Here is a 17051-nt window from a genome sequence, read left to right on the forward strand (position 1 = left end):
CTCCCTCGATCTGGGGCTCCACACAAGATCTCACCCTGTGGGGTCAAAATGATCACAAGAACGGTGAGCAAAAATCCCACAACCACACGGGGGGACCTAGTGAATGACCTGCAGAGAGCTGGGACCAAAGTAACAAAGCCTACCATCAGTAACACACTACGCCGCCAGGGACTCAAATCCTGCAGTGCCAGACGTGTCCCCCTGCTTAAGCCAGTACATGTCCAGGCCCGTCTGAAGTTTGCTAGAGTGCATTTGGATGATCAAGAAGAGGATTGGGAGAATGTCATATGGTCAGATGAAACCAAAATATTACTCTTTGTTAAAAACTCAACTCGTCGTGTTTGGAGGACAAAGAATGCTGAGTTGCATCCAAAGAACACCATACATACTGTGAAGCATGGGGGTGGAAACATCATGCTTTGGGGCTGTTTTTCTGCAAAGGGACCAGGACGACTGATCTGTGTAAAGGAAAGAATGAATGGGGCCATGTATCATGACATTTTGAGTGAAAACCTCCTTCCATCAGCAAGGGCATTGAAGATGAAACATGGCTGGGTCTTTCAGCATGACAATGATCCCAAACACACCGCCCGGGCAACGAAGGAGTGGCTTCGTAAGAAGCATTTCAAGGTCCTGGAGTGGCCTAGCCAGTCTCCAGATCTCAACCCCATAGAAAATCTTTGGAGGGAGTTGAAAGTCTGTGTTGCCCAGCGACAGCCCCAAAACATCACTGCTCTAGAGGAGATCTGCATGGAGGAATGGGCCAAAATACCAGCAACAGTGTGTGAAAACCTTGTGAAGACTTACAGAAAACGTTTGACCTGTGTCATTGCCAACAAAGGGTATATAACAAAGTATTGACCAAATACTTATTTTCCACCATAATTTGCAAATAAATTCATTAGAAATCCTACAATGTGATTTTCTGGATTTCTTTTTCTCATTTTGTCTGTCATAGTTGACGTGTACCTATGATGAAAATTACAGGTCTCTCTCATCTTTTTAAGTGGGAGAACTTGCACAATTGGTGGCTGACTAAATACTTTTTTCCCCACTGTATGTACAGTAGCATCATATGATTTAACAAAAACTACAAATTAAAGGACAATAATATATGTTGTGTACACAATTGATTTCAAATTGCCCTCAGGAGGGATGACAGAGCATTCCTTCATCCTTAAGTCATAGCTTTTCTTTCCCACAATTCCCAGGAGACAGTAAATACACTCCCCTCCATATTTATTTGGACAGTGAAGCATTTATTTTGTACATTTGGCTCTATACTCCAGCATTTTGGATTTGAGATCAAATATTTCATATGAAGTGACAGTACAGAATGTCACCTTTTATGTCAGGGTAATTTCACTTGTTAAAAAATAAATATCATAAGTATTTGGACAAATTCACTTACATGTAACTGTATTCAAGTAGTCAAAATTGTAGTATTTGGTCCCATATTCCTAGCACGCAATGACTACATCAAGCTTGAGACTCTACAAACTTGTTGGATGCATTTATTTTTTTGGTTGGGTTTCATTTCATGCTTTGCCCAATAGGAACTGAATGGTGAATAATGTCATATTGAAGTCATTTTTATTGTAAATAAGAATATAAAATGTTTCTGAACACTTCTACATGAATGTGGATGCTACCATAATTATTGATAATGAAGAATAATAATGAGTGAGAAAGTTAGAGGAACAAAGATCATACCACCCAAAAATGCTAACCTCCCCTGTTATTGGTAATGGAGAGAGGTAAGCATTTTTTGGGAGGTAGGATCATGGCCGGACAACCGCATTTGGGGCCCCGGGGCACCGACCTCCAGCAAATTTCCTGCAATTACAGTATACACATTTTCCTATCATATGTTATCTGGGGGTCCTCACACACACCCCCAAAAACAAAAAAACAAAACCATTATGTGGTTAGGGGCCCCCTGGAGGTCGGGGGCCACAGGGCACGTGCCCTGCATGCCCGTTCGGTAATCCAGCCCTGGGTATGATCTCAAAATCCAAAATGCTGGGGTATAGAGCTAAATGTACACATTTTAGCTTCACTGTCCAAACAAATACTTAGGGGAGTTTATATCCTTGGTAAAATGAACTACTTGGAAAACTGGCAAAATGAGGCAAGCCAGTACCATGCTGTCAAATCTATCTATTTGTTGGTTAAAATTGTAGCTCGAGAGTCTGACTCCCTCCCTTAATATGCTCCAGGAAAAGCAGTGCATTTCTCGGCTCATTGGCTATCTCCCAGTCATTTCATCTCACCTAGCTAACTACGGTAAACAGAGAAAAAAGAGGGGGAGCAATACCCCTTCCTATTACTGTTCCTGTAATTTTCTCTTTCATAGAAAACACCTATCTAGTGGAGCCCATGAGATGAGTAAATGTTGGCCTGTGTTTTTTTTATAAGTGATCTTCAATTGTTTGGTTCATTTCAAAGTCAGTCGAAACCTTAAAGAGCACCTCTGATTCATAGAGTGTCTAAATCCCCTAGTACTAGAAGGTCATGTGACCACCTGGGTTAAGACAGGGATCAGACAGTTCCATATTAAACCTGCCTCCCTTCAAAATCAATTTGAGAGGCATAATTCTGAGCGGAAGGCAAATGCCAAATTGACATGCAGATCTCAGAGGATAAGGGAAACTGAAACATCCGTGGGCTGTATCTAATTACTGTTTGCAACAAGGATACCGTTAGCTCTACTCCATCCTATATACTGTATAAACAATCAGAATAGTGCATCAGTGGAGGCTGCTGACGGGAGGACGGCTCATAAAAATGGCTGGAACGGAGTGAATGGAATGGCATCAAACACATGGAAACCATGTTTTTGATGTTGTTGATACCTTTCCACCTATTCCACTCCAGCCATTACCACGTGCCCGTCCTCCCCAATTAAGGTGTCACCAACCTCCTGTGTAGTGCATATCCTATTGGAGTGAACAAATGAGTATTCAAATGGAACATTGTCGTCCACTGAGCTGCAATATTGTTTTGTTCACAGTCTCACAGCATGGAAACAGACTAGAACTGACAATGTGGACAAGGTTACTAAATGTAGCACGTCCTTCCAACAATCCATAATCCTTCAGTGTGGCATCTGGGGGCTATAGTGGTCTGTACATGGCTTCAGATATGTAAAGTAACGTGTGGACCAAGCCTCCTCCGCCTCATCCTCCCTTTCTCTGCCTCTCGAGCCCCTAACCCAGGCCCGTCATGAGTTTGGAACCGTGCTGTGTTCTAGGAGGATTTTAAAAAAACTATTAAGAGCTTAAATGGTTCTAATGGCATGCTGAACCTGACCTCCCCTTCTAAATGGCACAGGACCAGATACATAATGTATGTGGTGTGGGTGTGACATAACAGCTTACACATAATGGAAATATAGGAGCAGATTCAACTACTAATATTGGAAAAAGGGCACTTGCCAAATTTTAACACAGGGAGGCAGAGAGGGGACCACTCGTTCCCCCTGAAGCCCCTCTCTTATATGACTACTGCAGCAGAAATCCAATCATCCACTTGACCAGGGGAGCTGGGAGCTTTCCGCCTCCAGTGGCCAGGTTGGCAAACCAGCAAAGGCCCTTCAGCAGAACCCAATTATACCCGAGACCCGTAAGATGCTCTCGGAGTTTGGAGCTCTTCCCTTCCCACAGCCAACAGTGGTGTGGTGGCCTATGCTCAGTAGGCTGCTCATGTACTGCCGATCCACACACCAACACAGAGTCGGGTGTTCAGTCTAGCCGGGTGGAGGCAGGGCTTCAGAAAACAAAGTGGGCTACGGCTGCTGATGCTGCTGATGTGGTGGAATCGTGGTGCGCTTGCCTCCTCTTTATCTCTTGTCCCAGATTGGCTGCCGAACACCGTGATACCAGCTCTACGAGCTCCAGGACATGTTAAAGGGAAACCTTTGTCCTAAAGGTCCTCACATACTGTCTAAAGCACTTAAAGAAAGATCCCCACATAATCAGCCAATGGATTATATTGGTAAAGCTAATGGACTGAGTTGATGTAGCTGCGTTCCTTAGACATCGTGTTGCTCACAATTCTTCGAATGGCGGTAGCTCACCTCATCAACCTCGGATGTGTTTGTGGTTTTGGCGTGATAGCCGTTTGGCTCCGCTCTGACACATTCACATCACGTCACACGCTATTTAATTGTTTCCCAGAAAATGAATGTGGACGTCTGCCATTAGAATGCATACGGAGGATAACAACGCTGTGTTTGCCATTCAGGGCCATTTGCCATTCTTGTAAACAAATATGGTAAACCAATGTAGACACATGTTGCTCGTTAGGTTGGCTTAGCTTAATCACTGATACAGCTACCATTCACATACTGTACAAACAATCAATTTGACTCTGTACCTTCATAAATCACTGGCATTGAACGTACGCTGGTATACAACATGGTGTTGTGTCTAGCTAGCCTATTTTATGACTGTGTCTAATCAAATAAAATATAAAAATGGTAACACTGTCAATGTGGTTGACTGACTGTGTGCTGCTGTCACATCTGGGCCTTGGAAAGCACAAGCAGGATGGGAGCCATGTGTGACTGTCATAGCTAAAGAGATTATCTAGTGATCCAATAAACTCTGGACGGCAATGACAAAGATGATCAGGGCCCAGCATTGAGTGAGACGGATGAAATGTGCAGTTGCATTTGTTAGTGACTCTCTATAGAGGAGGACAGCACAGGTCAAATCACATCAGTGTGAAGACATCGGAGACGCTAGGAGAATGAAAATCACTAATGGAAATGTGAGGAATTGTATTATAGCTGTACTGTGGCTCATATTAAGACTACACTACACAAGACCAGTACCTTTTTTTGTTGTTGCATGTTATACCAACACAATTGACATTACCAGCAGAAACACATAGAGTCCATTGGTAAAACAAGTGAACCATTGCTTTAGGCAGAATATAGTCCCACATTAACATGGTCACAAAAATAATGTCTAGCCAACAGACTCAGGTACAGTGGCTTGCGAAAGTATTCACCCCCCTTGGCATTTTTCCTATTTTGTTGCCTTACAACCAGGAATTAAAATGGATTTTTGGGGGGTTTGTATCATTTGATTTACACAACATGCCTACCACTTTGAAGATGCAAAATATATTTTTGAGAAATAAGACCAAAAAACTGAAAACTTAAGCATGCATAACTATTCACCCCCACCCAAAGTCAATACTTTGTAGAGCCACCTTTTGCAGCAGTCACAGCTGAAAGTCTCTTGGGTTATGTCTCTATAAGCTTGGCACATCTAGCCACTGGGATTTTTGCCCATTCTTCAAGGCAAAACTGCTCCAGCTCCTTCAAGTTGGATGGGTTCCGCTGGTGTACAGCAATCTTTAAGTCATACCAAAGATTCTCAATTGGATTGAGGTCTGGGCTTTGACTAGGCCATTCCAAGACATTTAAATGTTTCCCCTTAAACCACTCGAGTGTTGCTTTAGCAGTATGCTTAGGGTCATTGTCCTGCTGGAAGGTGACCCTCCGTCCCAGTCTTAAATCTCTGGAAGACTGAAACAGGTTTCCCTTAAGAATTCTGACCGGTTTTCCAGTCCCTGCCGATGAAAAACATCCCCACAGCATGGATGGTGTTCTCGGGGTGATGAGAGGTGTTGGGTTTGCGCCAGACATAGCGTTTTCCTTGATGGCCAAAAAGCTCAATTTTAGTCTCATCTGACCAGAGTACCTTCTTCCATATGTTTGGGGAGTCTCCCACATGCCTTTTGGCGAACACCAAACGTGTTTGCTTATTTTTTCTTTAAGCAATGGCTTTTTTCTTGGCACTCTTCCGTAAAGCCCAGCTCTGTGGAGTGTACGGCTTAAAGTGGTCCTATGGACAGATACACCAATCTCCGCTGTGGAGCTTTGCAGCTCCTTCAGGGTTATATTTGGTCTCTTTGTTGCCTCTCTGATTAATGCCCTCCTTGCCTGGTCCGTGAGTTTTGGTGAGCGGCCCTCTCTTGGCAGGTTTGATGTGGTGCCAGATTCTTTCCATTTTTTAATAATGGATTTAATGGTGCTCCGTGGGATGTTCAAAGATTCTGATATTTTTTTATAACCCAACCCTGATCTGTACTTCTCCACAACTTTGTCCCTGACCTGTTTGGAGATCTCCTTGGTCTTCATGGTGCTGCTTGCTTGGTGGTGCCTCTTGCTTAGTGGTGTTGCAGACTCTGGGGCCTTTCAGAACAGGTGTATATATACTGAGATCATGTGACAGATCATGTGACACTTAGATTGCACACAGGTGGACTAATTATGTGACTTCTGAAGGTAATTGGTTGCACCAGATCTTATTTAGGGGCTTCATAGCAAAGGGGGTGAATACATATGCACGCACCACTTTTCCGTTATTTATTTTTTAGCATTTTTTTAAACAAGTTATTTTTTTCATTTCACTTCACCAATTTCGACTATTTTGTGTATGTCCATTACATGAAATCCAAATAAAAATCCATTTAAATTACAGGTTGTAATGCAACAGAATAGGAAAAACGCCAAGGGGGATGAATACTTTTGCAAGGCACTCAGAAAAAAGGTGCTATCTAGAACCTAAAAGGGTTCTCCGGCTATCCCCATAGGATAACCCTTTGAAGAACACTTTTTGGTTGTAGATAGAACCCTATTGGGTTCCATGTAGAACCATTTACCCAAGAGGGTTCTACATGGAACCCAAAAAGAGTTCTACCTGGAACCAAAAAGGGTTCTCCTATGGCGACAGCCGAATAACCCTTTTTTCTAAGAATAGTACAAGTAAATGACACTCTTGGTCATATTAATTAAAATGTGAGGGGTAAACTGTATTTACTGTAAACAGCCGAGGACACTTTACAGGGAGACTTCAGGCTCCTGATAGGCCCCTTACTAAACCAACTTGCCATATAGCAGGCTTTTAAAAGGCCTTCAACTAAAACAACCCCAAACACTGACCCAATATACACACATCCACAAGGTGTTAATAAAATGGCAGCTGTTTCAAGCTGATTCTGTTTGGACAAAACAACATTGGCATTTGACAAGCTTCCCCTGAGAATAAAAAAAATTAAAAAAGTTTACAGTGATAGCATGCAGCTTTTAAATTGTGTTGATAAGAAAAACAACAAATGCTGAAGTGCACATGACCTGGGAACAGCGTATTATGCTATTTTGCGATCCACATTTCTATTGCTCTCTTATCGATGCCATACATCACTGTCACATAGTGTATATCCCGTGAATGGAACTATTAACCGTGTAGATTCTTATAAATAACATTCCACCACAGCACACAAATGTAATTAAGAATATGTAGCTCTTGGCTATTATATTATCCCTGTGGTGTAAAAGGGCATTCAATATTCCATTCCATTAGAACTGTGGCGGTACACTGTTGCATTGTTCTGAAGTGTATATTTCAAAGGATCAATTTCTCAAGACAAATACATCCAATATCCTTGATGTAGACCTACATGTTCCCTACACGAATGGAACAACATATAACATGAATCTTAAGCAAGTAACAAGTGGAGAGAAGGGCCTCCCATAAACACACAATCAAATGCCCCTCAAAGAGGTAATACATAGGGTACACTGGTGCTTCTCCTCACCTGTGTCAATGGGACATGGCTTACGGTAAAAGATAAGTAGCTATTTATAGATAAGAGGGTTTGTGATATGACCTGGATCGTTACATGTTTAATATTGCAATACATTCGACGGAAGTCAGTGCATCTAAAAAATGCACAGGATGTTTCCTAAGGCAAATCGTTGCTTCCCGTCGACCACCATTGTTAACGTAAGGGAATCTGCAACCAAGGCTTTTAGGGGGTTCCTATTACACTTGACCGAAGCATTGCCTCCTGGCAGCACAAGGCTACTGTTTTGACTTACTATTTATCTAGATCTAACGTAATGCAAAGGTGAACATAGATGCTGTAGGGTACAGCCGGGAGAAATATGGTGCTTTCGCTTTGATTATAGCCCATGATTGCTATTGAAGGAACCGTAATCTTTCAATGCAGTAGGGAAGAATAGGAAATTATGATAAGTATGAGATTATTGAGATTAGTCAATATGACAGTGTTTGGACCAAATCAATTCAGCATCTCATTCCCTTATACATATAAAGAGCCCTCCTCTCATCCACAACCTTCATTGCTCTCCTCATTTCAAGCTTCCATCTGTCCGAGACATCTATTTTTATATGTCATTGTTTCATTGAGATTCAACTGCATTTCTTGTCAAATGAGATAAATGGGGCACTGAGGATGTTTGAAATTAAATGGGAAAAAATTTTTTCACCCATAAAATATCAGTTACTGGTAGGATGCCAGAACGCAGGCTTAAATGAGGGAATTTTGGCAGGACCGGGGGAATTAACGACCAGGCACTGTAAGGTCGGGAGATAGAGAGAGGCTGCACTTACACAAGATGGACTGTGCTTCTTGCTACAGCATTAGTCACTGACAAGCAAGTGTGTGAAAAGTATTGATGTAGCAACTTCAAACAGCAGTGTAATTCCAAAAGAGGATCAGTCACACAGTGAAAAAGCCTTTGAGATCTATGGCATTTCGCCCCACAAAGGCTCTGTCAGAATACATCTCTGCCAATGGATTTCCCGAGGTTTAGACACACGGTTCACAGCATGGCAAGACGCTGCAGCTTGAATGGTCACCTATTGGCTACAATCAACAGTTCTAAAAACGGAGGAGGTTCAGTCTTGCTTTGATTTACTTTGTCACGCTTGTGTATACTACACCTAAATGGTACACAGTGGTGATACTCCAGTCCTGGACAGTAAACAAATCAAAGACCTACTGTTGGCTATGCAACATTTGCTCCACATGCAGTTATTGGCTTGTGTGCAAGGTCATTGTAGTAGAGCTCGTGCATTGCACTGACTCACTGCAATCAGATGCCTCTATTGATCAACGCTGCTCCTCCTCTCCTTCCCTCTGATATAATTAAAAACGGCTTTTTCACGTACATTTTCAACCCAATAGTGTGGTGCGGCTGGTGCACCATCATGTCAATAAACAGATGCTATCATCACAACGTAAAATGAAAATCAATATGTAAAAAGTCAATATACTGTAGCCTATGCACAGTCGATACTAAGAAACTGTAGGCTGTTTATGCTAAACCATTCATAATTAATATGTTTATGATTTGAATATGATGAATCCTTGCCTCCCTAGGCTTATAGGTTTTGCACTTGGTGAGGGAGATTCTGAGTAGAATATACTGTTAGTGTAGCCTATGTGTGGTATTCAAAACAGTAGCTGTATTGTAATGTCTGTCCCTATGCTGAACACCCTGTAGTATGTGGATGACATACAGTAAATGCTAGTGGACTTGTTCCCATCGCACGTGCTCAGTATGATAGCCTCTATCAACAAACAACAATATGACATGAAGTTCAAAATGAGATAAACATGTAGGCTAGCCTTGCGCAATTCACTTCAAGCGCAGTAATAAAAATGGTTTCAACTCATAGTTATTTGGTTCGCTTAGCATCAAAGCCGTAGGCTACATAAAATCTGCTGGCAATCCTGAACCACAAAACATCGCAGCATCACTGCTGATGTGAGACGCACTCTTCAATACAGAACAATCCTTTGGAGTCCGGACGGTCCATCAGAGGGCAAAGCTAATAGGGCAACAACAAACAACAGACGATGCATTTCTAAACACAAAGATGCAGCGACCGAATTATTTGCACTGTCACTATCAAATGATTCTAATCTAACCACAAAGTAGTCGCATGTACGGAATAAAAATACTTCGTTTGCCTGAATGACGACGAAAGCTTGTACCAATAATTCAGTAAGCTGTTGCGGGCTATCGCTACTGGACAAAGCACAAATAGACGAAATAATCAGTTTACAAAGCATTTGAACCTACCGGTCTCGTTGTCTACATCCCACCAAGACAAGTGGTGCTGATACTGTGTCTGTCCTGCGCCGGCCTCCGCATCTGATCTCACCGCGAGAAAAGAGTGGGGGAGACCTGATAGTGACTGTATGCGGTACTGCAGCTGACAAGAGAGCTGTCCAATCAGGATCATTTGCGAAATGAATAGTAGCCAATCAATCAGTCTGGAAGTGAAGATGGTACTTTCTTTAGCAAGGTTGACTGACATTGCTGCTAAACACATTTGCCATGCATGACCGATGTCTTCAAGGAATTGCACAGCAAAAGCCGATAAGTTTGAGGTAGGCTAATATATTTAATGAAATTTGTATTTTTTTGTAGAGTTTGCATGGATATGATGCTGCTCATAACAGACAATTGCGATTATACAGTTTTAGGCTAAATTAACTCATGACTCAACTTCACAGTGTGGCCATTTCGCTTAGCTACTTATAAAAGTCTTACTAAATTGGGATAGAAAAAAACTGCTAGTAAGGGTGACAGAGCCCTACAGTGTCTTCAGAAAGTATTCACACCCCTTAACTTTTTCAACATTTTGTTGTGTTACAGCCTGCATTTAAAATAGATTAAATTTATATTTTGTGACAGCTCTACACACAATACCCCATCATGTCAAAGTGGAATTTTGTTTGTAGAAACATTTTGAAATTAATAAAAAATGTAAAGCTGAAATGTCTTGAGACAATAAGTATTCAACCCCTTTGTTATGGCAAGCCTAAATAAGTTCAGAAGTAAAAATGTGCTTAAAAATCGCATAATGGAAAAAAAATGTATGCACTCACTAACTGTAAGTCGCTCTGGTACATGACTAAAATGTAAATGTATAATAAGTTGCATGGACTCATTCCGTGTTCAATAATAGTGGGTAACATGATTTTTGAATGACTACCCCATCTCTGTACCTCCACACATACAATTATCTGTAAGGTCCCTCAATCGATTAGTGAATTTCAAGCACAGATTCAACCACAAAGAGTAGATAGGATTTTAAATGCTTCGCAAAGAAGGGCACCGATTTGGTAGATGTGTAAAAATTTAATTAAAAATAAATTTAAAAAAGCAGACACTGAATATCCCTTTGAGCATGGTGAAGTTATTAATTAGCATTTGCATGGTGTATCAATACACCCAGTCACTACAAAGATACAGGTGTCCTTCCTAACTCAGTTGCCGGAGAGGAAGGAAACTGCTCAGGGATTTCACCATGAGGCCAATGGTGATTTTAAAACAGTTTCAGAGTTTAATGGTTGGAATATGAGAAAACTGAGGATGGATCAACAACATTGTAGTGAAAAGAAGGAAGCCTGTACAGAATGCAAATATTCCAAAACATGCATCCTGTTTGCAACAAGGCACTTAAGTAATACTGCAAAAAATGTGGCAAAGAAATTCACTTTTTGCCCTGAATACAAAGCGCTATGTTTGGGGCAAATCCAACACAACACATAACTGAGTACCACTCTGGTGGTGGCTGCATCATGTAATGGGTATGCTTGTCATCGGCAAGGACTAAGGAGCTTTTTAGGATAAAAATAAACAGAATACAGCTATAAGCACAGGCAAAATCCTAGAGAAAAACCTGGTTCAGTATGCTTTCCAACAGACACTGGGAGACGAATTCACCTTTCAGCAGGACAATAACCTAAAACACAAGGCCAAATCTACACTGGAGTTGCTTACCAAGATGACATTGAATGTTCCTGAGTGGCCTAGTTACAGTTTTGACTTAAATCGGCTTGAAAATCTATGGCGAGACTTGAAAATGGCTAGTCTAGCAATGATCAACAATCAACTTGACAGAGCTTGAAGTATTTTATAAAGAATAATGGGCAAATATTGTACAATCCAGGTGTGCAAAGCTCTTAGAGACTTACCCCAAAAGACTCACAGCTGTAATCGCTGCCAAAGGTGATTCTAACATGTATTGAATCAGTGGTATGAATACTTACGTAAATTAGATATTTCTGTACTTCATTTTCAATAAATTAGCAAATATGTCTAAAAACTTTTTCACTTTGGGGTATGGGGTATTGAGAGAGAAAAAAAAACATTTTGAATTCAGGCTGTAACACAACAAAATGTGGAATAAGTCAAGTGGTATTAATTCTTTGTGAAGGCACTGTACATTTTAAAATATGTATTCCTCCTACAACCCTCTGGCTCCCTCAATGGAAATCAATATGGCTCTAACAAGAGATCTCAGCTGGCCAACCATACAGACCGTAGACCAAACTACACCTCTACACACAATCTTTACCCTAATATCTCTTCCCCCACTGATAAAAAAGTCATTTACCAGAGACATGTAAAGTCTTTATTAATAACTACATTAGAAACAATAAAATAGGAAAAGTAAATCATCTTTAATCAGACTCAGAAGATTAAACCTCACAGGCATTCTTTCCAACAAACCAAGCAAATCGAAAACCATTATAGTTAGAAAGTATAATGAATGTATTGCAAAATATGAATATGTGCTGTTTTGATGGTTTTAAAATATCAGAAGCAATGTATACAGAAAAACATGAAACAAAAAAATCCCTTTGTGATTTTGTTCTAAACTGCACACCAGGTGCTTTTAAACAGCAAGATCAAATGTAGATATTGTAATAAAGAGCATTGATATCATTGCTAAAACACAGTACAAAAATAGTTATAGGGAAGATGTGATATTAGCTTGATTCATCTCTCCATGGACAGAAATGTAAAATTAAATTAGGGATTGCATGAGGACAGAATTGACTAATTGACTGATAGAAAAGACAGATTGAATGTTATCCGATTTAGGAGTTGTCACTGTCGTCATCGTCATAATATCTGTTCCTCTTGATTTGTTCCTCCACTGACAGTGAGTCATAATCATCTTTCCACACCATGTTGCTTTTCCCCTGTGCACAGACATCCTTCATGGCAAAGCTGTCAAGCTGTTCATCCCCTTTCCAACCGTCTTTGGGTTTATCTGTGTTTCCTCTTGACTCCATTCCAAAATCCAAAAGGTCGTCCAGCGTTGACACCAAGGGCCTCTCACTGTCAGACTCACTGAAGATGTCAGACTTGAAATCAGACAGGAGGATGGAACTGTTATCAAGCCCAGCAAAAATGTCCTCAAGGAAGCTTGAGGTGCTAATCTTGGGTTCCGCTTCAAAAGTAAATATACTTTGAGTCGCCTCTGTGAAGACATGTTTATCTAGACTGTCGTCTGTGGCCTCCATACATTTGGCACCCATTGGCACAAAAGCGTCCTCCCTCTGCACAATGTCTAGAACGTCGGTTGGCATCCATTTTAGTTCTTCATCCCCGAATATGCCCTCCTTTAAATGGCTTTCAGCAGCAGCTGGTTCTGTGGACTGAAGTATTGCATCTCTTTCTTCCGTTTTGTAGTCATCAAGCCCTTTGAACATTGGTTCATGGTCAAATAATAATTGTCCATTATTGTTGTTGTTGGAGTTTGCATTTACTGCTGGCTCACCTGATGCCTCGCCATCTATCACTGTGACCTTGACCTTATCCTCCTCACTCCCATTTACTTTCTCCATTTTCTCATTCTCCTCTTTATAAGGGTTCTCTGCCTCAGCCTTCCTGCAATGCCCATTTACTTTCACATCCTCTACCTTCTCTCCACTTTTCTCTTCATCTTTTTCTGTCACATTCACACTTTCCACAGCTCCTTCCTCGTTCATCTCGCTTGTCACTTCCACATCGGGTTCCACTTTCCCTGCTACCTCTATGTCACTGTTTCTTGGGGGTTCATGGGTGGCAGTACTCTCTGTTACCTCTACTAGGTCTACAGGAGTGGTCAAAGCTTTCGTCTCTGCTGGAGTTTCGACAGTTACAACGGCACTTTCCCATGCAGTTTCTTGGGGACAATTTTGTGTTTTTATATCAGGGCTATCTTTTAAAGAAGGTTCATTGATCTGGCTTTTATGGGCATCGGTGTCGGTCTGTGGAGAGCTATCCTGGGGGGGCCATGAGGGTTTAACCAGCTTCACGTCGTCCTCCACCATGAACACTTTCTTGGGAGAATCATTTTGAGGGGGCCAAACAACTGCAATCTTACTAGTGGGCTTTTTGTTTTCATCCTGTGATTTGCTCACTTCCTTTTCCTGTGGAGGTGGTACCTCTATCTTTGTCGAACTGACACTGCTCCTGGCTGTTGAATTTCTGGAATCTAGTTTTTCAGGGGACGGTGATTTTAGCTTAGTCTTTTCATTTTCAATGGAATACTCTTGATTTTTAGCACTCCAAAGGTCTTTGTGAGGCTTCTGTCCGAATCCTTCGTCATAATTTCCTTTGGACTTGAACAGTTGTTTGAAGTGTGGCTTGCAGTACATTCGTCCATGGAGAGAGGCGTAGTTGCCAAGGCTGAGAAAGACAAATGTTGTTACAATTCAGACACATCATTTTAAATAAGATAGTTGTTATTTTTTGTACTGGTTATAAGCCCAAGTTTGTGGTTTACCTTAGTTTGCCACTGCAGTGCTCACAGCGGAAGCAGCTTTTATGGAAATTGTGTTTGTCTGCGATCAGAGACTCCATCGGATACACCCTCTTCCGACACACCGTGCACAGTTCGGACTCTGGAACTCGAATTTTCTGCAAGAGAAAGATAGTGTTAAGGCATTCTTTTATTTACTTTTTCAGTAAAACAAACAAAGCAACAATAAAGCAAAATTAGTTAACACTAACACATTAACAGTATTAGTTAATAATTAGTAATTATTACGAAACCTACTGGGCTGTAAATCATTTATGAAATCACAAAAAAAATTGTTCCCACTTTAAACGAACTACAAATTATAAAGGCTTTATGTAGCATACATACAGTAAAATCTTGCTAAGCACTACACAGATGCTTCACAAATCAGTTCATGTCATACTCTATAAAGGGTGTAGAAAAGGTGACATAGTCTACCATCTCCCTATGTATAGTAGGCTGCATTGCCAAATGTGACTTAACCAAGACAGACATAACACACACAAACACACACAGATGTTACCAAGCTAAGCTAAGCAGGCCTCATAAAGATGGCGTTCGTGCTGATGTTAATGATGATGATTGCAGGTTCAGAAAATGATTGTACGTTAATATAACGCTCCTGTAACATAATTGTTCGCCCAGACACTTTAACGTTACTTTTTTTCTAGTTATAATTTGGAGAAAAACAAGCCTATGGGAATAGCTATTTGGCTAGTTAGCGGCTAGCGTATTTTGAAATAATAGCTAAGCTAGCTAGCTAACAAGGTATTGTTCAGGCCGGTTAGCCTTGCTAATGTCAAGGGTAACAGGGTTTCCTATACATTTTTAAAAAACAGATTACCTTCTTTTCCAAAACCTCTTCTCCTGTGTCTTCTTTTATCTGTTTATAACAGATAAAAGAAGAGGTCAATAACAGGACTATTAACTTGGCTGTTAATAGATGTATGTGTATGAGACCTCGTGTCCGAGGCCTGTAACACACTTATTCAGCATGCATCTATGTGTTATGAATGTCAATAGGTACGTCACTTTAAAGAAAGTATGACAAAGCACTATACAAAGTAGTCATGAGTGTGATCTAAATTAATCTACCCTATTATAAAGGTAGAATTGGGAATGATTGGTTACTTTAGGTGTGATAGGGTGTGTGACATCAGATCGGCAAGGCTTTTTGTGGCGTAGATGGAGGCCTCTTCATGCACGGTATGTACAACAAGGCAATGTTAAAGTAAATGTATAGCATACACCATGTGGCCTACCTACACCATTCAAACATCTGTGTGTATGTCTATAAGTGGTGACTGTGTCCATGTGTGTGTCTGTACGTTTTGGCACTGAGAAAGATGTAACTTGGTGGTAGGTGTTATAATACCGGTTGTCTGCTTTCTTCCATAGCAATAATGAAAACACGAAGCAGACCATACACTTTGGTCCTTTAAAAACCTGCTGTATTTAAAATATTGTGTGATATAGCTTGGAAAATAAATACATTTGACTCTGGTTGACAACAAAATGATGTTTCCAACATTAGGGATGTTTCCTAAAGAAATTAAATCCGCTTTGTGTTTTGTTTCCTTGCCATGATACTAATGAGTATCACGATACTGGTATCGTCCGGTCCCTACCAATAAGCATACATTATGTCACCCTTTATAAAACACAGCTTTTTGTGGGAATTGGCATAGTGTGTTATGCATTTAGCAGTGTACCCAACATATGGAGCGGTTATGTTAACCATCTATATAGTGAAACATCTACAGTGGGGTCCGAAATTAATGACACCCTTGATAAAGATCAGCAATAATGACTGTATAAAATACAGAATTCAAATACTGAGCTATATTGTATGCTAAAAAAATTAGGAAATTATGTGATTTTATACTAATACAATTGAAAGAGATTTTGTTTAACAGAAAGGTAGGAGTCAAAATTATTGACACCCCTAAAGATTCGTATAAATAAAGTAGTTGAAAGTTTCGTATTTGGTCACATATTCCTAGCACGCAATGACTACGGATTACGGATAATCCTGAATGAATTGTGAATAATGATGAGTGAGAAAGTTACAGAAGGTCAAAGATCATACCCCCAAGACACACTATCCTCCCCAGTTATTGGTAATTGTGAGAGGTTAGCATGTCTTGGGGGTATGATCTTTGAACCGCTGTAATCTCTCACTCATCATTATCCGTAATCATACTAGCATCCACATTTTTAGTCATTTAGCAGACGCTCTTATCCAGAACGATTTACAGTTAGTGAGTGCATACATTTTTTCATACTGGTCCCCCCATGGGAATCGAACCCACAACCCTGGCGTTGCAAACGCCATGCTCTACCAACTGAGCTACACGGGACATTAATGTAGAAGTGTTTAGAAACATATTCTATTCTTATTTACTTTAACACAATACATTATTTACCAGAATATTACTTAATCTATAAAATCTCTTTCTCAGAGCAATTGTATTAGTATAAAATAATATAATTTTTCTAAACAATTGAGCATACAATATAGCTCAGAATTTGAATTGTTTATTTTATTCAGACATTATTGCTCATCTTTATTAAGTGTGTCAATAATTTAGGACCGCACTGTATGTAGTGCTCATGAATACTTAATATTATACTATA

At 40.5% G+C, this 17051-nt stretch overlaps 2 protein-coding genes across 5 annotated transcripts in view; both read right to left on the bottom strand.

Moving 5' to 3' along the window:
• LOC121558104 (beta-1,3-galactosyltransferase 1) overlaps positions 1-9992 on the bottom strand; it is a 135065-nt gene extending 125073 nt beyond the window's left edge. Inside the window, exon 1 of the mRNA XM_041871593.2 lies at positions 9911-9992. The gene's annotated coding sequence lies outside the window, so the exon portion shown is untranslated. The remainder of the gene's footprint in view (positions 1-9910) is intronic.
• Positions 9993-14210: 4218 nt separating this feature from the next.
• Positions 14211-17051, bottom strand: part of LOC121558117 (xin actin-binding repeat-containing protein 2-like) — a 49354-nt gene continuing 46513 nt past the window's right edge. For 3 of the 4 annotated variants that reach the window (XM_045225534.1, XM_045225533.1, XM_045225535.1), the window contains 3 exons: positions 15259-15297; positions 14400-14533; positions 14211-14302 (listed from right to left, as the gene is read on the bottom strand). In XM_045225534.1, the coding sequence (XP_045081469.1) occupies positions 14439-14533; positions 15259-15297 (134 nt within the window). In that variant the 3' untranslated portion in view covers positions 14211-14302; positions 14400-14438. The remainder of the gene's footprint in view (positions 14303-14399; positions 14534-15258; positions 15298-17051) is intronic. The other variant, XM_041871602.2, reaches the window with a different exon arrangement.

This window comes from Coregonus clupeaformis, chromosome 16 (assembly GCF_020615455.1).
Source record: "Coregonus clupeaformis isolate EN_2021a chromosome 16, ASM2061545v1, whole genome shotgun sequence".
Lineage (NCBI taxonomy): Eukaryota > Metazoa > Chordata > Actinopteri > Salmoniformes > Salmonidae > Coregonus > Coregonus clupeaformis.